General features: G+C 46.6%; 1 protein-coding gene across 1 annotated transcript in view; it reads right to left on the bottom strand.

Moving 5' to 3' along the window:
• LOC119386092 (potassium/sodium hyperpolarization-activated cyclic nucleotide-gated channel 2) overlaps positions 1–24,627 on the bottom strand; it is a 42,645-nt gene that overhangs the window by 13,033 nt on the left and 4,985 nt on the right. Inside the window, exon 2 of the mRNA XM_037653439.2 lies at positions 20,761–20,996. Coding sequence (XP_037509367.1) covers positions 20,761–20,996 — 236 coding nt within the window. The remainder of the gene's footprint in view (positions 1–20,760; positions 20,997–24,627) is intronic.

Genomic DNA, 24,627 nt, shown 5'->3' on the forward strand with positions numbered 1-24,627 from the left:
GGACGTAATCGTCCCCGCGGCTACATTGTGCCAAAGCATTTAGGATTGCTCGCAGGTTTGTCCATTCACCGTCTAGCACTGATTAGCAAAAGTAACAGAGACTTCACGAGTGAAGTGACAGTGACTTAGCGAAATTTACAGTGACTTCACGTTCGGTCGCTACTCCGGCCGCCAGGGCTGCACTAAGTGAAAAATATATCCTTAATATCAAGATAACGGAACCAATTTGTTTTGAGGAGAGACAGAATTGCGTATTGGAGGGCGTAGGTTTCTATCGGGGCACACAGACCACTGACATGCTACTCTGGATACGGAGGACAGGGAAAAGGGTCAAATGATTACAGGGGAGGGTAGAGTGAAAAAAGAAATGCGGGAAGTTTGAACTAAGTCGCGCAAAGCTTCACACAGCTAAGCACGGGACCGTCGACGCTCGCTGGGCAACCTATTTATCATCATCATCATCGTCATCCTGGCTACGCCCACTGAAGGGCAAAGGCCTCTCCCATGTTCCGCCAGTCAACCCGGTCCTGTGCTTGCTGCTGCCACGTTATACCCGCGAACTTCTTGATCTCATCTATATACCTACCTAATTTGCTGTCTCCTCCTCGTGCGCTTGCCTTCTCTTGAAATCCAGTCAGTTTATGACCAGAGGTTATCTTGCCTACGTGCTACATGCCCTGCCCATGTCCATTTCTTCTTTATTTCAGCTAAGATGTCCTTAACACCTGTCTGTTCCCTGACCCACTCTGCTCTCTTCTTGTCCCTTAAGGTTACACCTGTCATTTTCCGTTCCATTGCTTGCTATTTCTCTATTTCTCTATATTTTTCTATAGAGCTGGGCGGGCTTCTTATAATGATCTCCGAATGATCTCCAAAGAGAGATGTGTCTCTTTAAAGGAAGTCGTATACGTGGCAAGCCAGAACTCTCAAAAAAGAGTCAAAAGACTCTTTTGTTTCTTATATATAGAGTGAAGAAGAAGGAGAAGACGAAGAAGAAGTAGAAGACTTTCGCCTTCGATCTCCCCCAGAGTGGGTGTGAGCCATTTATAAAGGGCATCATCATCATCATCACCTTCGATTCGTCTCAGGCGAATGCATAAGGGACCCTGCGAATTTTTTGCGGAATGAGATCATCCGGCGATTCCATGAATGTTCTGATATGTTACAGGGACACAGCAATAATTAAAACTCAGTTGTTCTCCTTAAGGAGCGGCTGAACGTAATGGTGTATATAAGCAGGAGCTTTAAGCGAAACCTAAGCAAAGTGCGAGGCGAAAGAGTATACTCAAACACAGTACTCAAACTCGAGGTGGGGAGGGGAGCTGTGATGTCGGTGGTTGCACAACACACATGTAAAACCTGAAAACCTCTGTTCCCCTTCCCACATTCCACACCGCTTCGCTCCTCAAATCTAGCAGCCGGAGAAATTTGTACCGCGAATTGCCTTGTCTTGCGAAACAACCAGCACATGTATGAACTTTCATAATATGTACAGGTACATTTTCTTTTACCAGCGTGACAGACTTCCCGTGACAATGCGCGAGTATTCTGGCACGCTACAAATTTAGTCTAGTAAGAGCAAAACATGACCTGGCAGCAGTGATGCAAAACTATCGGTAAATTGACTATCGATAGCATCGATAGTGTTTTAAAAACTATCGATCGTGGAAAGAAACTATCGATAGAACTACTATTCATAAATCATCGATATTATTATTAATGGTGCAATCTATAGTGTCATCGGTAGTGTTACTACTAGTGGTGCAGAACTATCGATGGTACTATCGATACTATCGATAGCTGAGTCACTATCTAACTATCGATGGTAAAAAATACTATCGATAGCGCTATCGATAGTATAAAATCAACAGCGCGAACTCATTGCAGCATAAGCTTGGTTCCCCGCGCGGGTGGTACATATTGGGCCGGAGAAGCAGGCTGAAGGGCAAGAAAGTTGACGTGCCTGTGTTCTTCACCAGAGTGCTTTGCTGACAGATGATCATAAAGTCAAACTGTTCAGCTGCAGCGGAAAGGAAGCCGTTACATGTGGTGGAACTGTGCGGCTTCATATTTATATTGCATTTTAATATTTCAAAATAATATAACTATCAAGAACTAAGTTTGTTATTTGAAAGATGTGACTCGTTGCTTTTGAATATGAATTTATCGAAGGACATATGCCGCCATTTTCACTGCGGAACTAATTTCTCTCGCCAAAAAATTTGCTCATAAATTAAGCTGGTAGTAGTCTACCGCAAATATTTTTGCAATTTCGCCAGCCAGCAACAGCATCCTTATTCGCACCACTATGGATAGATTGTCACGCGGTTGCGGTGTTGAAGAATGCTCCAGCAAGACTGGGAAATATGTAGATCTTTATTTATTTATTTTTATTTACACTTCAACCTACATCGCCGTAAGGCATTGCGTAGGGGAGGTACACATGGGTAATAACATAACGCAGTTAACAATTAATATAATAGTTAGAAAAAATACAACAATACACAAGATACTTTTAAGAGAAAAACACTCGATTAACAGTGAATTACACAAATTGTAAACAATGACACAGTCATACATTTTAAACATTCAAACGCTTCGAGACAGCAAACCATTCTTATTGGCAGTGATATTGTGGGCATTGTTACAGGGAAGAATAAAAGGTTTCATTATCAGTTTCATTAACGATATCGTCCGGGAGACGGTTCAGTTCCTGTATTATTTTTACAAAGAAGGAACTACCAAAAGAGTGGGTTCTGCAGGGGTATTCTAATATTTTCCGCGAATTATCCATGAATTCCGTGAATTTGGTCGAACTTGTGCCCAGAAAATCAAAACTCAAAATACAAGCGATACACGCTGCGCACTGATCGCCGGCAACAGTGGCCGGCCGTCGAGTAATTTGATAATCGGTGGAACGCTTCGTCTTTTATACATCAGTCATCGAACTTTCCAGAGTTATCGCTGGTGCTCGCGTAAACTCTCGAATAATCTTGAGTATTAGCGTCTGGCGCGTAATCTTAACATAATGATCTCGAACAACCGCGAAGCTTCCCAGACATTGCGGCGCGGTCTGCGTCAAACGCTGCTAACAGTCTGTGGGTGCAACCCGAATACGTCAAAACAAAGCAATAAACACGCGTGGCAGTAATATTGCAAGTAATATTACCGATGGTACTACCGATTGAACTATCGATAGTTTGTCGACAGTAGTACTGTCGATAGTTTGTTTGCACTATCGATAGTTTCAAAAAAAAACTATCGATGCTATCGATAGTCAATTTACCGATAGTTCTGCACCACTAGTTACTACCGATAGTAACACTATCGATAGTACTATCGAAAGTGCTATCGATAGTACTATCGAAAGTGCTATCACAGCACTATCGATAGTGCTGTGAATAATTATGCTGTTGTTGGCCGGTGTTATTGCCAAAACATTTGTGATAGCTTACGATCAGCAATACTCAGTTCGTTTAATTTACGAGCAATCTTATGACGAAAGAAATAAATTATATCCGCCGTGAAAATGCCGGAATATGTCCATCCATAAATGCATATTGAAAAGCAACAAGTTACACCATACAAGTAACAAACTTAGTTCTTGGTATTTTTATTTTGAAATCACAAAATGCGATATAAATTCGAAGCCGCGCAGTTCCGCTACAGCTGAGCAGTTTAATTTATCATGTGTCAGCCAAATATTCTTGTGCATCGACACAAACATGTCAACTTTCGTGCCCTTCAGACTGCTCGTCCCGCTCCACCATATACCACGCACTCGAGTAACCAAGTTTATGCAGCAGTGAGTTCGCGCGGCTTATTTTATACTATTGGTTGTATCGAGTTCACTATCGATAGCGCTAACGATAGCTTTTTTACCATCGATAGTTCGATAGTGACTCAACTATCGATAGTACCATCGATAGTTCTGCATCACTACCTGGCAGCCACAACAACTTCAACTAAATGCGCACTCACGCAAGCACACGTGTATGTATGTATGTATGTATGTATGTATGTATGTATGTATGTATGTATGTATGTATGTATGTATGTATGTATGTATGTATGTATGTATGTATGTATGTATGTATGTATGTATGTATGTATGTATGTATGTATGTATGTATGTATGTATGTATGTATGTATGTATGTATGTATGTATTGTCATGACGATGAGCGGCAGCCTAGCTTGGGCCCTCGTGTTTGACCAGCATGAGGAAGAGAAGGACGAAGGGCAGAATAAAGGCGTTTCGTGCACTGGTACCCGTGCATTTAAGAAATGTTCGCTTAGTTTGGGTTCCTGGACATAAAGGGTTGCTCCTAAATGAAATTGCCGATTCCTTAGCGAAGTCGTCGATTAATGGACCGATTTTACCTTCTTTTCCAACATCCGCTTATGTGACGGCTGCGCGATTTCGCAGGCGTAGCATTATGGAAGTTTTTGCAGACACAGCACTCACAAGTTCCACAGAATATCGGCACTTATTATATCCCTGGCGGAGGTCATTTTGTCAAACCCGTAAACTGGAAGTGTCAATTACGAGGCTGCGATGTCGTGTACCGAGGCTAAATTTCTACCAAACACAGGTCTGCTCAGGCACCTTCTCCACTGTGCGCATTCTGTGGTGAGCTGGAAACAATTGATCATTTCTTTCTGACCTGCAGGCGATATACTACAGCACGAAAAACCCATTTGGAAAGACCTTTACGGGCTATTGGAATGAATTTATCTGTGCCTGTGCTTTTGTCTTTTGGAGCCTCTATTTCTGGGTTCTCCAATGCGAAGGTTTGCGTGGCTGTGAGGGATTACCTCAATGAAACCAATCGGTTAACTAGATAATATATATTATTATTCTTCTGTGTCAACACATGTATATATTTTAAAAATTCGGCCATTGATTGATTTTTATTTTATTATTGTTATTTCTTTATTTATTTTTTCATATTTGATCAAGTGTCAAAATTTCCTATCAAATTTATAATTTTTCTATTCTGTAACCTCCCCTCTAAAGAATTATAACATTTATAAAACCACTCAAGTATTGGCCAATCCCCCACAGTGGGTGTGAGCCAAAGTTGCAGGTGAACAAGAACAAGAACAAGAATAAGACCAGCCGGCCCGTAGCAAGGGTGCTGTCTCTGTTCTCTTCTTCCTTACAATGGCGCAGTCCACGACCATCGAACCGTAAGCTTATACGCTTCCTCGTCCATGGCACCCGCCAACGTACAGCCGCAGTAAGCGTGAGTTGAGGACGGCGTTCAGCCTCCTCGGCACCTGCTCACCTGCCGCCGCTGCAACCACCGTTCGGGGACGGCGCCTAGGCCTCCTCGGTGGCTCCACACCACTTCACCGATACCTGCTCACGACAAGGGACGCCGTTCACGCGTCCTTGTCCATGGATCCCGCCGGCGTGACCACCGGGACCACCGAGAACTCCGCCTATTGCTCACCCGGCGCCTCAACCGTCAACGGCGCGGAACTATTACGTGTCCTGACGGAACTATCTCGCCAGCTCGACCGCTTGTCGTCGGGGAACTCCGGGTTCTCGCCTGCCGCTTCACCATCGTCGGCTGTTTGGGCAGTTCCGGTGTTCCGCGGCTTCCAGGATGACGTCTTCGGGTGGGTTGAGACTATCAACTCGCTCGGCACCCACCACCCCTGGTCGGACCATCAAAAATGGCTGATTGCTATCGACCGCCTTCGCGATGCTGCCAAGGTATGGCATGCCTACGAAGGCGTCCGGCAGCGATCCTGGTCGGAGTGGTGTGCGAAGTTGACGAGCCTCTTTCGCCCGCTTTTTCATGCCTGTGACGCCCTGCCTACCGACCCACTCTCGGCCGCGCATGGGAGCTGTGAGGCACACCACCTCGACGGCGCGGCTCGGGCTTGCGCAAGCCTGCCCTCCGCCCGAGATCAAGCTCGCGAGGCACAGCGCTTCTATGGTGCAGCTGTGCCCTTCACCAGCGTGCCCTCTCTCGGGCATCGAGCTCATGCGGGGCACCAGCTCGATGGGGCATTGGTGCCCTCGAGCCCCACCACAGAAACCCTCTCGGGCTGCCCTGAAACTGACGTTGGACACCGGTCCTGCACTCCGCTGCTGGTCTCCGCCTCTGCGCCGGTACGCGACATCTTAACGTCACTGAGAGAGACCGAGACCACTCCTCGTCCAGCCCAGTTGGAGGAGCCGGCCTCAGTTTCCTCTTCGTTGGGCACATACAGATGCCAGCTCCTGTCGTGCTTGACACTGTTATGACTGGCAGTCGGTGGCGATGCGCTGACCATGAGAATCTGCGGGCGAGGCGTTCTAACACTGCTAGAACACCTGCATCCTTCCACGAAACGGAATTTCTGGGACGACGAGTGACCAACAATGGGCAGAATCTCGGCCTCAAAGTCTGGGACGGCAAAGCCGGAGACAATGGGCCACCTGGGCTTGGCTTGGTACGCTGCCGAAGCGACCTGACGGGTATGTTTGGACGGGAGTCCCCGCAAACCTTCTTCTGCCCTTCGGGGAATAGAAGAGTACGAGGAACGAGCCCGAGGAACCTGTCGCCTTGCTTCCCCTACAAGCGTGCCGTTGACCACCTGACCCTTGCTGTATCAAGAGTGCAACGACCCCTCAGCGACAGTGAAATGGCCTGTGCCATGGTGGGTGGGGTCGTGTGTGTGATTGGTGGTCATCAAGAAGGAGGAGCCAGCCGGAGGGGTTAAAACGACGGTGCTGAGTGAGAAATGGGGCTCTGAGCCCTCGGTAACAGGATCATCCAATGCGCTCGTCGCTGAACTCTTACCTTGTCACTATGTAATTGAGTGTTCAAAAGTGCCAGTAAACTTGTTATTGTTTTCCCATCTTGCTAGCCTCAGTTCCTCAACCCGGAGACTCGACTACGCTACCAAACGGAGTCCGGGTATGACGCTGCCCTATCGTAGCAACAACCTGGTTGCCGAGAAGGGATGGATCCAAATACCCAGGCACGACAACACGCCTACAGTGCAGGCGCCGGAAGAGCCCAAGGCATCCATCGCTGTGCTCAATGACGAGTTTCATGAGGGACACAGCCTCGCCGTTGAAGACACTCGCAGCAACCTCTCCAACGAGAGCAACGCAGAAGTACGCGCGGCAACCACCGACGAGCAGGGTTTTCCGCCGAGTATATCAAATTCCGCGACGTTGCCAGAGACCACGACCACCTTCGCGCACGTGGCAGCACCTCTCGTGTCTGGTCCGCCTTTCGCGAAGGTACCGGAAGATGTATGTATGTATGTATGTATGTATGTATGTATGTATGTATGTATGTATGCATGCATGTATGTATGCATGCATGTATGTATGTATGTATGTATGTATGTATGTATGTATGTATGTATGTATGTATGTATGTATGTATGTATGTATGTATGTATGTATGTATCATCTTAACACAGCGCACACACACGAACACAGAAGAATAAGGAAACGACGACACGAGCGCTGACTATCAACTAAAAATTTTATTCACCACACACATATAAATATACGCATTGAAGGGTCACATGATGAAACATATGCGTATCAGTTTACACTTTTATGACATTAGGCGCGAGTTAGGCAGAACAAGATATCACACTTCTTAAGTGGCATCTAAAAAGCTAATCTCCTTTTCCAGGAGATTAATTGAGGCCTGACTAACACACCCCTCTCCCCCCTTCTTGATGTGGAAAGCTTCGATGATTTCTCTCACTGTGCGATCTTGATGTCTGTATATGACGCTTGTGTCTTTGAGGACAGGATAGCAATTGTACTTGCTACAATGGACTGCCAAGCGGGCATGCTCATTTTTCTTTAGCGTCGTTCTGTGCTCTCTGAGCCTTATGTTAACGCATCTAGGCTCATATATAGGCTCAGAGAGCACAGAACGACGCAAAAGAAAAATGAGCATGCCCACTTGGCTGCCCATTGTAGTAAGTGCAATTGCTATCCTGTCCTCAAAGACACAAGCGTCATATACAGACATCAAGATCGCACAGTCAGAGAAATCATCGAAGCTTTCCACATCAAGAAGGGGGGAGAGGGGTGTGTTAGTCAGGCCTCAATTAATCTCCTGGAAAAGGAGATTAGCTTTTTAGATGCCACTTAAGAAGTGTGATATCTTGTTCTGCCTAACTCGCGCCTAATGTCATAAAAGTGTAAACTGATACGCATATGTTTCATCATGTGACCCTTCAATGTGTATATTTATATGTGTGTGGTGAATAAAAATTTCAGTTGATAGTCAGCGCTCGTGTCGTTGTTTCCTTATTCTTCTGTGTTCGTGTGTGTGGGCTGTGTTAAGATGAAGATTTACCAACTTGCCCAATTATCCACTTTACTTACGTATGTATGTATGTAACAGCCCAGAGAGATGTGGCTGCTGGGCCATGTGTAGTAACTTGTATATACACTAGTGGTGCAGAACTATCGGTAAATTGACCATCGATAGCATCGATAGTTTTTTTTTAAACTATCAATAATGTAAACAAACTATCGACAGTACTACTGTCGACAAACTATCGCTAGTTCAATCGCTAGTACCATCGGTAATATTACTTGCAATATTACTGCCACGCGTGTTTATTGCTTTATTGTTTTGACGTATTCGGGTTGCACCCACAGACTGTTAGCAGCGTTTGACGCAGACCGCGCCGCAATGTCTGGGAAGCTTCGCGGTTGTTCGAGATCATTATGTTAAGATTACGCGCCAGACGCTAATATTCAAGATTATTCGAGAGTTTACGCGAGCACCAGCGATAACTCTGGAAAGTTCGATGACTGATGTATAAAAGACGAAGCGTTCCACCGATTATCAAATTACTCGACGGCCGGCCACTGTTGCCGGCGATCAGTGCGCAGCGTGTATCGCTTGTATTTTGAGTTTTGATTTTCTGGGCACAAGTTCGACCAAATTCACGGAATTCACGGATAATTCGCGGAAAATATTAGAATACCCCTACAGAACCCACTCTTTTGGTAGTTCCTTCTTTGTAAAAATAATACAGGAACTGAACCGTCTCCCGGACGATATCGTTAATGAAACTGATAATGAAACCTTTTATTCTTCCCTGTAACAATGACCACAATATCACTGCCAATAAGAATGGTTTGCTGTCTCGAAGCGTTTGGATGTTTAAAATGTATGACTGTGTCATTGTTTACAATTTGTGTAATTCACTGTTAATCGAGTGTTTTTCTCTTAAAAGTATCTTGTGTATTGTTGTATATTTTCTAACTATTATATTAATTGTTAACTGCGTTATGTTATTACCCATGTGTACCTCCCCGACGCAATGCCTTACGGCGATGTAGGTGAAGTGTAAATAAAAATAAATAAATAAAGATCTACGTATTTCCCAGTCTTGCTGGAGCATTCTTCAACACCGCAACCGCGTGACAATCTATCCATAGTGGTGCGAATAAGGATGCTGTTGCTGGCTGGCGAAATTGCAAAAATATTTGCGGTAGACTACTACCAGCTTAATTTATGAGCAAATTTTTTGGCGAGAGAAATTAGTTCCGCAGTGAAAATGGCGGCATATGTCCTTCGATAAATTCATATTCAAAAGCAACGAGTCACATCTTTCAAATAACAAACTTAGTTCTTGATAGTTATATTATTTTGAAATAATAAAATGCAATATAAATATGAAGCCGCACAGTTCCACCACATGTAACGGCTTCCTTTCCGCTGCAGCTGAACAGTTTGACTTTATGATCATCTGTCAGCAAAGCACTCTGGTGAAGAACACAGGCACGTCAACTTTCTTGCCCTTCAGCCTGCTCCTCCGGCCCAATATGTACCACCCGCGCGGGGAACCAAGCTTATGCTGCAATGAGTTCGCGCTGTTGATTTTATACTATCGATAGTACTTACTATCGATAGCGCTATCGATAGTATTTTTTACCATCGATAGTTGGATAGTGACTCAGCTATCGATAGTATCGATAGTACCATCGATAGTTCTGCACCACTAATATACACACGTGTTACATAAGGGTGTTTCAAGAAATGTGTCCGAAAATCCTAAAAAAAAAATAAGGGAAATGTAATATTTGCTCGCCGCCTTCATAGTTACTTCTTATGCGGCGGCAGACATCTTAACATGACTGCAGACATCAGTTACAGCAGTAATTAAATAAATTAAATTAATAAACTTTTAGCGGAGACATGCGGCCAGGACAAATGGGAGAATGGGAGCCCTTCCTGCGCAGAGCCCATTGCCGCTTTGAGATTTCCAAAAAGTGGCCTCTGGTAATTATTGCGGAATAATGAAATTCGACCAAATTCACCGCCAAAACCAAAAGCGAAAAGCAGATGAGCGCAGCTAGCAGACGACCAGAATGACGTCACTGTTCACGAAAACGATTGTAGTGGTGTTAGTTCTTCTGCATTCGTTAACCCATGTGTGCCATATATGCTTGCTATAATCGCAAACACAGTCCGCACAACCACGAAGCGTACTCGATCGATGGTTCCTCTAACGACTATCGCTCATTTTGGAGGTATCAAAAAAAGGTATGGCAGTGGCGCTCTTCCGCGTTTCGGCTTCGCCTACAAAAGTGGTCGGATTTCACCACCCTGCGTAAATTACCAGCGTCGGCTTTTTGGAAATCTCAAAGCGGCAATAGGCTCTCCGCAGGAAGGGCCCCCATTATTCCCATTTGATCCGACCATGTCTCCACTAATCAAAAAAGTTAATCAATTTATTTTTTTTAATTACTGCCGTAACTGATGTCTTTAGTCATATTAAGATGTCTGCCATCACAGGTAATGTAACTATGAAGGCAGCGAGCAAAAAAATATTACATTTCCCATATTTTTTAGGTTTTTCGGACACACTTCTTGAAACACCCGTATAGAGGGTAAGGTACTCAGTGATTCGCCAATGCATTCAACTGACTTACTCGATTTTGTTTCGACGCAGCCGTAGCAAAACTTCAGGTGAGCTTGGGGAGACCAGAAATCCGTCATTTTACGGAGAACGAGAAACGAAGAAAAAAGTGGAACTGGAGGTTACCGGAACGAAAATATACAATGAACAAATAACTTCGAATGTCACATCTAAACGCTCTTCTCGGTTAACAAACGAACGACGGCTTTGTTTACAGGTCTTTTACCCTGCCTCCAGCAGTGATGACGTGATCTGTGGCGAGCGGCGCGGTCGTCTATATGGAGAACGGGGCAGCCCACGACCGCATGAAGCTTCCACCAGAGTCCGTTCCCTTGCATTTGTTTATTCGCTATGAATGCAACTGCCTCCTCGGACAAACGCGAGAGCGGGTACGCCAACGGGTATAAATCGTACAATGTCGTACTGCGTTCTCGCGCTCTCTCTCTCTCTCTCTCTTTTACCGAGGCGTCAGCATGGTCAGCATCGCCCGGCATACATACTTACAGCTGCACTTTCGCGGCATTCCAAACCTCCCTGAATGGAAAAGCACTACAGTTCACGACGTATGAAATACAGACGCGCTAAGCGGGGACGCATCGAAAACTATAATGGTTTCCGCGGAAAGGGATGGGGGGAGGGAGGTGTAGTCCGACCTGTTTGTACCCATGGGAGCGTGTTTGTATGTGGGCGTGTGTATAAGTATACTATACGCGTACAAACTGAAAAATTCAGGGGAGGCTGGAGCTCCCCAACTTCGCCTCCTCTCTCGATAACCATTTGAGGCTAAATATTACAAACACGATAATTAGGTGCGGCACACACAGAAACACACATGCACACAAGAAGGTCGGAAGTTACTATAGTAAAATATAATAGAAATATAGTATTAATATGCTCTAGAGCAATAAGCGACACGAAATTCGGTGACGTTGAAGTAAGTTTTGGTGCAGGCTAGCTCCGTTTAATGTTGACGGCTCAACAGCGCATAAAACGAAGATAAACAGTTGCGGTATGTCCACGGAATACATGTTCGAAATGTCCGTCAGAGCATTTGAGCACAGCAGCAGGAATAGTAGAAGGCGCCGAAGACTGGAGGCCATAAATGTGTCGACGCCGGTGGGCGCGCAGCGACCTGCGGATATCTTTCCGAGCGCATTACAGTCGCCCCGGCGGAGCATGAGCCGCATGACTGTGACTCCATACCATCATGCGACACAGCGCCTCCTCTGTTTACAAACATTGAGCATATCTTATCTTGTGGAGTTTATGAGCTTATTTCGAGCCTGCAGACGCAAACGCCTGTATATTTCTTTATAGCGCGGTGGGCTCTGGAGACAGTGGCGACATCTATAGGCGGCTGTGGACTCAAAATAACTTTCCACGAACCAGACAGCTTTCTGCAAACAGTCTGCTGCAAGATGTACTGCAGGTATACTACTCGTTACAACCTAATAAAAAAAAAAAATTGGAGAGGCTTGCACTAAGCCGCGCAAGGCTTGAAACAGCGAAACTGGACGACTCTGAAGACTAATCTGGTTGCTTCTAGGTTGTTTCTAGGCCTTAGCTAGGGGGATGCAGGTTGTTTCTAGGTTGCTTCTAGGTCGTTGCTATAACTTTAGCTAGGTGATGCTAGGTTGTTTCTGCGTTGATTCTCAGCGCAGAGAGGTTCGAGTTAAACCACAGACAGTCACAGGCACGACGCGGTTGTCCAAACTCCAGAGACAGAAACTCGCGCTGAAACCAAGCGTTCGCCCCTCTCACAGATCTACGGGCAGGTCGTCGCTGGCGTAGGCTTTCCATCGCTTCGGGGTCTTTTCGCAGCCACCGTGGCCTTTCCCGTTCCATAGTGTTGGCCTAGCTGATTGCCTTCTTCCTTTTTAAGTGTACCGGTGGTGAGCAGTGGGATTCACCCAATTTCTGTGGCACATACCCGTTTATGATGATCATTGTTTTTTGATAGGCCTCACAAATTTCTGCGACCCATACCCGTTTATGATGATGATAGTTGTCTGACAGGCCGCACAAATTTCTGTGGCACGTGCGCGATCCCTAGTTTTGGCTAACTGTTGCCTTCTTCTTTTTAGTGGACCGGTATGGTGAGTAGTGGGATTTACCCAATTTATGTGGCCATACCCGTTTATGATTATGACAGTTTCGTGATACGAGATACAAGGAGCGATTTGCTAGACAGCTTCGCTTCTAAAAACGTAGGCTCCGCCCACACAACCAACGCCAGTCGTGCTAGCTGGTTTCCGCTCGAACCGTAAGTACTTTTTCTCGACTAATGCGAATACTATCCACATATTAAGAGTTAACCTAAGACATTACGTTTGGCTGACCAGCGACGTCAGAATTCCTCAGGAAATTTACTAGGACGTTCAAGTTTCCGACCTAAAACCAAGGGGGCACAAACGTGTGTTTGTACTTGAATGTCAACTATCCAAAACACTCGAGAAGTGTTGACGTCACGAAAATGAGTAAGCGCGCTATTGGATGGAGCATTTATGCAAATACTGTTTAGGGGGGGGGGGGGTCTGACATTGTTTCCTAGGTTGTAACAGGCTATTGTGCGTGGTTTTCATATGAAGAGGAGGCCCTACAGTGACAGCGGAGTTTATGGGCGTCTTTCGTCTCTCCGCCTTCGCCCCTTCCCCTCCTCTCCCTTGTCCGTGGGACAGTCCAGGAGCATACGGAAAAGCGCGAGACAGTTACGACGTTCGTGTTATTCTCTCACTCCAAAACAACAAACCACAACAACAATGACGCGCACCACAGAAACAGCTGCCCGGAAGTACCTCTATAGGATGACCATCATGACGAGGCCGCAGTATACAAGCATGCCAACTGGAACCTGCGCACATGCGAACTTCTCATGTTTCCACGCACGAGAAAAAACTGCGAGCTCATTCATAAGAACAAATCCACAATGAAACTCTATTACGAAAGCGACTGCCCAGATCGCGATGCCGAGATTGAGGCGAAGGCAGTCGCGTGCCTGATAACTACATACAGCACCACAATGATTCTTTCAGAGCCCCACCCTCTGTAAGGCTCTCTCTAAGAAGTTCGCCACGGAATACGAAATCCAGGTTCCTGTGCATTGGGTACGTGAGAGTTAACGTGGAATTACAGACAACGTCGCCGTGCACAGACGGTCTGCTCTGTACGCAAGCAAGCACCTGCAGTTAAAAGGGACTAGGACCTCTGCCTCTCCCAGCAGGCACAGCACGGACCCGCATAGTGAATGGTAGAAAAGAATACGCACACTACATTAGCCCACAGTACTACTAAATGAACAACGTTCGCTCCATAGAATACCGTGATGACGAAGGTCTTTAAGGCGCGAAACGATTTTGCCCTGAGCCTTTTCATATGACTCTCCTACATGACGACACAAGCCAGAGGACACAACGGTGAACAGCGCGCCAACGTCACAGCGACGGCAGCTGCCTAAAATGTCAGATGCCACCACCGCGGCGCTAACGTGCATGCCTACGAATTCGTAGTTCGTGTCACGCTTATCTGAGACTGTCTGTTCAAGATAGCAGCACATGCACTCCATGAGTTACTCCGGAAACTCCCGCGGTGATTTATTAACACTATACTATATGCCGCAATATGACTAGGAGCCGTACACTTTTTTAATGAAATTAACTCATTCTTTTACAAACGAATCTTTAATAACTAATAATAATTCTAGAGGTTTTACGTGCCAGAACCGCGGTATGGTTGAGGGACGCCGTGGTGAAGGGCTCCGAAAGTTTGGACTACCTGGGGTTCTTTAACGTGCACCCAAATCTAAGTGGGCCTCTCGCATTTCACCTCCAAACGAATTTTTGCCCGAGCCATCGATACAATATGGGATATTTACACGTAGTATATGCACGTCGTCATGCGGTGCTTCGATAATGGGCAATTCTGTATAGGTGTGTTGAATGTGTTGCGCGAAGAGTCGCGGGGCTCACTTGTTAAAGTTGACGCGGTATGCGATTGCATGAAGGTCTTTCAAACAATAAGCGTCCCGCACATTTCTCCCGGATGATTCGATTACCTTATCTCCAGCCAATACATGCCAATGAAGACAGTGCATAGAAACGATTCAGCACTATACCTGCAAGCCAGGATAAATTAAAGCGACTATAGTGTATCGCGAGAACTTCGATTTTCTGCGGGGAAAACAATTCTGTTGTCTAATGATGAAAGTGTGATGAGTCGTAGCCATCTTTAATTATCCATGTTTATTTAGAAGTGAGAAAGCCGTTCTGGAAACACTGTTAAAACGTTCTATGGTTGCGACAATGTCTATATTTGCGAGCGGATAAACAGTGCTAAAAACACATGACGTAGAAAGGTCTGTGGCCTGGGTTAGGTTGGGTTAGGTTTGGTTGTGTTGGGTTGGGTTAGCGCACTTTTTCTACTCGTAATCATAGACCAACCAGCCAAAATGCGTACCCTGCTGCCTACAGTTGATTCTCGCTCTGGCATCTTTCTTTATCTCTCACTCAGAGTAGCGTTAAAGGATGTTGTAATCGTAGTTTGGTTACTGCCAGATGAAAACACGAGCGCAATTAGACTTTTGTTGTCACATCACGCGCATACACGTTGCCAGAGTCCCTCAAGGAAACGAAAATATCCTGCCACGTTGCAGAATTGAAGAGCAGTAAAGTCTGCAGCAACGGTCTTGGAGGTCGTTGTTTGAAGCACGCAGTGGTGAGGAGCGGTTGTGATGAAAGTCCGAACAGCAGGCCGTGTCATCGCGCACAGTACACATATAGTACAACATTCGTTTTCCGGTTTCCGGCCACAGCATATCCTCAGCCGTGCTTGCAATGACTTTGCCACTGTTTCGGCAATACTCGATCCTATTGTCTTTTTTTCTCACTTGCACATAAGTAGCAATACGTGACACTTCTCGGCGTCATGGACGAACTTGCACAACGAGCTCTTCGGCAATACGTCAACGCGTTGTGGTCGAGGCCAAATCCTCTTTCGTATCCCGTAGGCAGACAACGCGACCTAATAGCTGCGTATACTGCATGCCCACGTGCCTCTTCTTGCCGATTCTGTACACGCTTTTGTTTGCTTGCTTAAGAATTAGCGAAGGCGTATAAACGTTATAATGGTGAAGTCTTACAGATGTATATTTATACGTTTCATCAAGAGCATTCGAGGGACGTAGTGCATGCTCGAAATATAAGAAAACCACAGCTCAACGTAGCTACTCCCAAGAAACATTTCCTGCGCCAAAGACAGTCCCGTGGGCACAATTAGATCCCAATAATTGTGCGTCTCCTTCGCTTAACAAGGTACTACTCGAGCACCACAGAGAACTCAACAAGAGCACGTCTTTTCAAGGAAGTGCACTCACTATCTCCATATCCATACAACGAAGTGTCGTTCGTACTTTCCAATTCGTCACACGTCCTTATCATGCTGAGACTTCGACCCATGATGTATAACTCATAACTCTGTATCTCCCTTTTTTGCCGAAAGCGTCTGCAGTGTTATAGCGAACACGATGCTTGATCTTTTATTGCAGGTACTAAAGACAATTTCGCGCATATAATAGATGCCAGGAGACTTGCATCGCTTCTTTTTTTTTACGAAGGCGCGTGTACGCTTGCGACACTTGGGTCGTTTCACGCGGACGTATAATATGCGTCATCACGGGACAATCCCCCTAATCACCTAGCTGCCTCAGACACCTGCGCGACGAAAATTAAATATACACATGCGTGTCTTCACAACCGCCGCTGGAGTCCAAAAGATTGCGCCGGTCGCTTGCTCGCTCTTTGACGGCGACTTATCTGGGCTTGCCATGGAAACAACTGATAGAAAGGCCACGCGTCGGGGCGGCGATGTTCACATCGGGCGCACATGCCTCACATTTCTGGAACGCGGCACTGCTCCGTTGAGGAAAGAAGCTTGAACGTTTGCGATTGGCTGAAGCTACCATTTGCTGATAAGGGCGTAAGTTGCTTCCTTTCGTGCGAATTTTTGTAAGAACTTAGGGATAGCGTAAATGACGACCCTGGACCTTTGTCAACGTGCAGTTGAAAGAAGTCTCTTCCCCGTATGTTGGCAACAATGGCACTACTTTTCTTTAGACGAAGGGTCCCAGAAGAATGCAGTTCACGTGCCACGTCATGCCTTCTCTTCTGCACCAGAAGGACGCTAATGTACCACGCTGTCCAAGTCTTTGCCCTCGAGAACACGTAGCAACCTGCACTGCTAACTTCGTAACGACCATTGTTCCCAACAAAACGATTGGATAAGGTACCAGAAAGCTGCCCCCACCTTCATTATTGAAATATTCCGACTTCGTGACTTCTTTAGTCTGCTTTCGTTGGAGGGTTTCGATGCGGGTTTACCAAACTTTTCGCGGCAAATGCTTCTACTAACAAATATAGTTTGTTAACTATATCATTGAGTTATGTAGTTAGGCATCCGAAAATCGGAATAGACAGAAGCCCACAGGGCACGATGGAGGCTTGAAAGTATTACAAGTTGTTGAACGAGGAATGTCACTGGAGCCCGCGTTTCGACGAACGGACTTATGTTCTTCAGAGCAGCTACTGTGTCCTTGTCGAAGCGTCCCAACGATATTCATTGTTAGGCAACTTTCAATCACTAGCATTCGAAATCAACGCAGCGGCTACAACAATACTGCCGTCGATGACGACTACACCTGTGTGAACGTGATCAATTTGGGGCGTTAAAGTGAACCCAAAGTGTGCTAGACGAGCGCATGGCGTTATGCAAGTAGATAATGGGAATGCGGCTACCAGGTTTCCCAATCGAGCAAGGCACATCTCGCTGAATTGAGTAACTCCATAATCACTTAACCACAGTGATACATTGGCTATTAAATGTAAATACACTAATTTATTTAAACATCATAGTTATCGACAGAAAGAACAAATGGAACTGCGTAAACTTCTACAGCTGCACAGCAAGTGTAGGCCTGTTCAGCATGAACTAACGTTATACGCACTGTTTCGACGCTGACGAAGGAAGAGGAAATAAGTTTCATTTAAAACGGCAAGATTTGCAAGAATTGGCTCCCTCCCCTAGGTGGCAGCCGTGAGCCCTTGTGCTGTGGCGGCATCCTCGGCTTGCCGAAGGACCTGGAGTTGCACTTCTGGGTTTGAGCTGAGCAGTGCTGTCTCCCACTGCTCTCCGTTAATGTATGTTTTATTTTGCCCTGTTACTATGAGGCAAGCCCATAATATATGATTCAGGTCCGCTCTTTGATGACAAAACCTGCACATATCTGAGTATAACTCCTTGGAGTCGTGGGATACGCGACCGGATTCGGTAAAGTGTTCGTATGTAAGAGGCGCCACGCCGTCACCAGCTGCTTGCTTAGCGAGGCGTGTGCCGGGGAAAAGCGGGCCCTTCCCAGTGGCATATCCAGGGATGGCACACCGGGCACCTGCCCCCCCCCCCCCTCCCGAAATTTCTTTTTGCGATGGCATACAGGGCACAAAATTACTTGTCAAAATGGCTGACTGGTCTAGTTGGTGATTCATTCTGCTTGCTTGAAATGCGAGCGCTTAACGTAGACAAGGACTATTTCTAAAGCCCACTTTACCATACAGCAATTCTTAACGCATACGGCATCTGCCACTGTCAAGAAACTCAAGCTCCCTATCAGCGCCTGTCCGTGTGTTATTTCTTTACGTCCTTGTCTACGTTAAGCGCTCGCATTTCAAGCAAACACAAAATTACACTCGACCACATCTGCCTGTCCGGCCCCCGCTTCAGATCAAGAAGGTGCCCCCCCCCCCCTACATTCCCCGTAAAAAAATTCTGCCTACGTCCCTGGACCTTCCTAGCCTGTAGTGTTTGATGATCTCCCCATAACTATAGCCATGCGGTCTCTCTCCGTCCCCAGGCTTCGCGCTGCGCCTGTTCGGCCTGCCAATGCTCGAGCCAGGTCGTACAGTTGCATTTTTTCCTGGCCATACAGAGGTCGGTTTATACTTCACCACGAAGACGACGACATTGCTCCAGAAAGAAGGCGGTCGTTCTTTCTCTCTCTCTTTTTTTCCTTTTTTTTTTTGTCGTGAGCGTTGCGGCAAACTTACTGCATGCATGCAGGGGAGTAGGCAGAATTTTTTTTCGGCGGGGAGGGGGAGGGGCACCTCTTTGATCTGAACTGGGGGCCGGGCAGGCAGATGTGGTCGAGTGTCATTTTGTGATCTGTATGTCATGGCAAAAAAAAAAAAGTCGGGGGTGGAGGGGTTGGCACGGGCTCGATGTGCTGTGCCACCCCCTGGCTACGCCACTGACTGAACGGAAACTATAGTCGGATACAACTTTAGAAGTCAGCGGCATTTCCTCCTCAAAGGCGGATGAACACAAGCCTGCACCAATGGGCGCGCACTCGGGACTGACGTCATGAGCGGGACGGCCGGTGGCTCCGCCTTCGGAGAACATGAACATGAGCGGGACTATTTAGTCGCGGAGGCGATCGGCTGCCGCGCTTCTGTCATCTGGGCGGGACCTCTCCTGACTTCTTAAGTTGTATCCGACAATAAACAGCATGAACCGAGACGTAGACAAGTGCTAACTTCGTTCTTCCTACTAGCCTTGGTCGCACACCGTGTGCACTGCAGAAATCGAGACAAAGTATACAACGATGTGCCCTGTAAGGGCTCCACGTCTGCTTTCAATGCAGCAATTTCACCTACTTGACTAAGCCAAATTCTCTCCTCCCCCCACCTCCCCTAACTGAGAACCCTGCGCACGCCTATGCCTTTAAGTACAGCGATCATCGGTGAAATCGTGAAGCGGATGTGCGGCGATACCTCTTTTGACACCGGCTATATAATCGTCTTGTTTGCGAGGCGATCGAACCGAATCCCTTGACAAGCGCAGCTGAAAAAAAATTTACTCCCTTATTCCCCTCCACATGAGTAGGGTAGCAAGCTGGACGTAGTCTAGTTAACCTCCCTACCTTTCCTATATTCCTTCTCTCTCTCTCTCTACAGCTACAGCATTGACAATGCAGATCTTCCAATAACACAATCGCATCAAAGTGTTCTGGTGTCAATTTTCCTTTCTTTATTTTATGTATTTATTTTGTTGTTGTTGTTGTTGTTGTTGTTGTTGTTGTTCCCAACAAAATGCCAAATGGACGTAATGCGCCTGTTCTGACACACTGTGAGCAACACGCTGTAATTGATCTCGGGAAGGAGGGAGAGAGAGAGAGAAATCATTAAGCAAAGGAAGAGAGTTAACCAGGACTGAACCCGGTTGGCAACCCTGCTCTAAGGAAAAGGGTAGAAAAGAAATCCATACTTTGAACAGGCACACGCATAGAAGGAAGCGTGTATGATAGCTCGTCGCGAGCACTTTAATTGATGCTCCTCTACCTAACTCATCGTAACGGCAGAGGGAAAGCGAACTGTTGCCGGGGACGCTGGTAAAGTGTTCGACGAAGCCAACGTCATTCGTTGCGCTTCAAGTCTTCGGCTTTATAATGTCCTTTGGGGAAACCCCTTCACTAAATAAACCACCACCCTACATACCCAATCTAAGACATTATATACATCTCATGGAGCAGCGCAGCCGCACGAGAAAAGAAAGTCAGACTAGACTTGGACATGAAGGTCAGACTGTCTTTCTTGTCTCGTGCGTTCGCGCTGTTTCTTGAAGCCTTACTAACAAGCTCAAGTTCAAAACCTTTTAAATTTCATTATATATACGCACTTGATAGTTTCCCAATGATTTCTCCCACCTTATCGTTACCTTCTACATCCGAGTGAGGTTCCTGGTACCTCGTTCTGTTGCACTGACAACTCGGGAACCTATCTGCACAACCCGCAGAGAGACCACTCACCTACGACGACGGCAGGCCCGCGGTCATGGACAGCCTTCAGGAAGTCCCTGTGTAGCGGGTCGTCGATGTCGAAGGTCATGAGGCGCTTGCGGTACGTGCTGGTCTCGGGCTCGGCGTAACCCTCGTCGTCGACGCCGCGATGTAGGCCGCCCTCGTCTGTGCCACTCACGTGGGCCGACCGTCGTCGTCGAGAGGAGCGAGGCGCCGCTTTACGTATCAGCGAGGTGCCCAATTTCCTGCACGTCGTCCATGCAACGACTCAACAATGAGCGAGACGCGTGCGCGCGTTGGCAAATCCCCACGCGTTCTCTCCGCCTTCGCTGAACAGTGCTCACGACTGACGTCACGGTCACTACGAAGCTATACCGGCGCTAAGCGGATTAGATAAAGACGTCTTTTCCCACAAAGCTCTCGTCCTTCAACAACGAAACATTGTAAAGACGTCGTCAGTAGCTCGTGCGAGGCGTAATTGACTACACGCAATCTTTAGCGACAATTATACTAAGTTCGCAGTGCTTGTAGGGGCACTAAATAAACAACTGCCCGAGCTACGGAGAGCTCCCAGTGTGGCGACAGTAAAGCATAACATAACAATTTGTGAATGTAGTTCTTGCATTGTATTATCACAAGACTGCGTACAAAGAGCAAAACATCGTGTAACTAATGTCGTGTAAAATTAATATGCAAAGTTCAGTGTATCGAGAGTGTGGACATAACTACGGGTAAGTCGGTGTGAGGACAATTTTATTTTGAATTGACGGGCGTAGCCATATCGGTAAAGCTTTGCCCCTAGGTTGTATGATTACTTATTTATTCCTGCGGTCGATGTCGTAATGTTCCTCCAATATTTCTCCTCCTCCTCCTCCTCCTACTTTTTTGCTTTATCTTAATGTGTTCCGACATCGTATTTGATGAAGTCCAATTATGAGCATACCTTGTATCGTATGTCATAATGCCGAAGATCCCATGGCCTAAGCGGTACTTGCATATATATAGTCGTGCAAGTGTCGCCTAATGGCGTGGGTGACTCGCTATGCAGGCTTGCGTCACGGCTGATCATACAGGTGTAAAGGCGTTTATTGGACAGCACTCGGTGACGATGCACAAAGGCGACAGTCAAGACGGAGCACGGACTCCCAGCACGAGCGGCGCTCTCGCGGAAAGGAGCCGAAGAGGACCACCCATTACAATGTTCTAAGGTGGAAAATGGCACCGCAGATTGGGACAGTCATGAGGCAATCACAGGCGCCTTGTGTCGGTCACCGTCTCCTTACTTGGCGACTATGTCATCTGGCGTCGTTCGCCGCTATAATAAAGCTAGAGCAACAAATGTATGTTTCTGTTTTGATTACGTCACATTCGCTTGTCCTGTCTGTAGACACTATAATGAGCTGCCGAAAGCCTTGGCTTGCTTGCAAGCCATTTCTTTTCAGTGCTATCTATAAGCATGGCGGAGTGATTTACAATAAACAATTCTTGGCTTTGTCCTTCAGCGTTTATTTTCCGAGGGTGCACACCCTCGACCATGAAGTGTCATTGATGCTGAGCAGGCGGTTGTTGTCAAGTGTTGTTTCATAATATCTGATATCTCGAAGGAACTGCGGCTTTGTAACTGTCTGTACCATTTCGTCTATTTGCTGAAAGATTGGTGCGCATTCGAACATGAACGGTGGACAAGAGCTCCACCACGCTAAGCGCTGTACCGAAGCCTCGGGCCTTCTTCGCTACATGTCATGGCATATACAAATGGGCACATTGGCTAGTGTATATGTTTATATTGAAGTTTATTTGATAGCTCGACTTTCAAATGCAGAACAAGGCCATGGAAATTCCAGGCATGCATGCGCCATCAGCTATAGGGTACGGAAGTCTTCGTTCGGCGCTCGATTCACGAGTGGTATTTCCTCACCTAGATTAGCGAAGGCATGTCGCAGTCCTAGAACCTTCCGTTCCGTCTTTTATTTTTATCTACTTCTTCGTACGACGCCCCTCGCTCCTTATCTCAACGTCGAGGCATAAATAACAAAAGAGAGCGGATGGATGCAGATCGCACCGGCGCTAACTCTCAAGAAAGCGTGCTGTTCACGTGCCTAATGAAACCAAGACCTGTGCCTTCTGGTATCTAGCTCACAACGTCTCCGGAACGAAAACAACTGCAACAAATGCGCACTCGTAACTATACTTCCACCACTAAGCCAGCCGTCTCTGGTGTGACAGCCTGCAGTTTTCGTGGCTGTATGTTTCCTTGCTTCTTTCTTTGCTGAACAGTATATAGCAGACTCTCCAGATGTTGAGGCACAGTGTCTGTGTATGCCATCATCCCGCAGGGTGAGCAGGATTGTGCTAACGTCCGCCATCTTGTGTTTCAAAGCGATGGGGAGGGTAATGCCTCTTCTTGTTCGTGTAAGATCTCCTCTCAGCGCGGCACGAAAAGCTTTGTGCAGCTATTGTATGCAACACGTTCATTTTCGGCTTTCACTGACAGTCGACAGTATCGGGTACTACCGCTAGTACTTTGTAAGTGCCGAGATATGAAAGCACTGATTCTTTTACGAATACTGCCAGCGTTAGGTCGACATATTGCGTGCGCGCCGTACATGGCGCCGTATTTACTCGAGGTGTAGACCTGCTATGTGAGTGAGCCTTGGTTGGATTCCCGAATCACCATCCGACCAACCAGTGCAAAAAAAGAAAAAGAAAGAAGGAGAAGGAGTCATTGGCTATGGCGTATCGTATGTTTAGACAAACGTTGGTTTAGACTAACGCACATAAAAGAACACCAACCGGTCAAAATTAGGGTCATTAGTTCCTCAGCTGTGTCGTCCGTGACTCAAAACGAACACCATGACTCAATTTTCCGGAAAGATCATGGACGGGTGCACAAAATATAATTAATCCTGCTTTCATGAACATGCACAAATTAAAAAATCCAGTAGATCCCACGCACTGCGGGAATCGATCTAATGTGAAGGAACCAAGCGATGTATGCAGCTTTTTGTTGCATACATCGCATTGTTTTCTTTGAGGCAAATAAAGTCATTCATGTCATGACGTCTAGTTCAATATATCTGGTATGTTTCTCAAGCACACATGCATGCACAATCTGGTATATACCATGCTAATGAAACGTACATTCTGGTATATACAATGCATGACCTGTCATTTATGTTCGTCACGCATTCATGTCATGCCATACCAATTTTGGTATTTAATAAAATGGCCGGAAGCGTACCAAGACAGTGTCATGTAAATCATGCCGCACATGATGTACGTGCCATGATTTGCATATTAGAGGAGTCCTGACACAAAAATTTTCGCCCCGCATTTTTTTGCTGCAATGTGTTGCTGGGGGCCTGTTAGTCATAACACGGCACATCGTTTGCTGCAGGGCGCAACAGATAATTAATTACAAGCTCCTCATTACCGACACAGCCTCAGTTTCGGTTTGAAAGAGCTCCAAAAACGACAAGCCGCCGGGTGCAATACGGCTCTGGGTGCAACTATCACCACCTAGCGAGTGAAACGCTCGGTCACGTGAGCACACGGAACAGTGACGCATTTCCGCGTGGTCTGTCGTCGTCGGGCTATAGTCGGGCTCATCGTCGTCTGATGGCAACGATTTTCTTGCGGCGGGATGGAAGAAATTTTCGACGTGGCGAATCACTTCAGGTTTGACCCGCTGGCGAGGAGCGATTCGTCGGGAAGCGCGTCAAAACAGAAATGGCGGCTACGACGTCATCATAACTTGTACCGGCTGCAACGGTTACGTTGGGGAAGTAGGGGGGTCACCTCGGGTCACCTCCGAGGGTGTCAATGCACTAGGTGCGGCCTATAATGCTGGATCGCGCTCGCGAACTTCAAAATTCA

This window comes from Rhipicephalus sanguineus, chromosome 3 (genome assembly GCF_013339695.2).
Source record: "Rhipicephalus sanguineus isolate Rsan-2018 chromosome 3, BIME_Rsan_1.4, whole genome shotgun sequence".
NCBI classification, from domain to species: domain Eukaryota; kingdom Metazoa; phylum Arthropoda; class Arachnida; order Ixodida; family Ixodidae; genus Rhipicephalus; species Rhipicephalus sanguineus.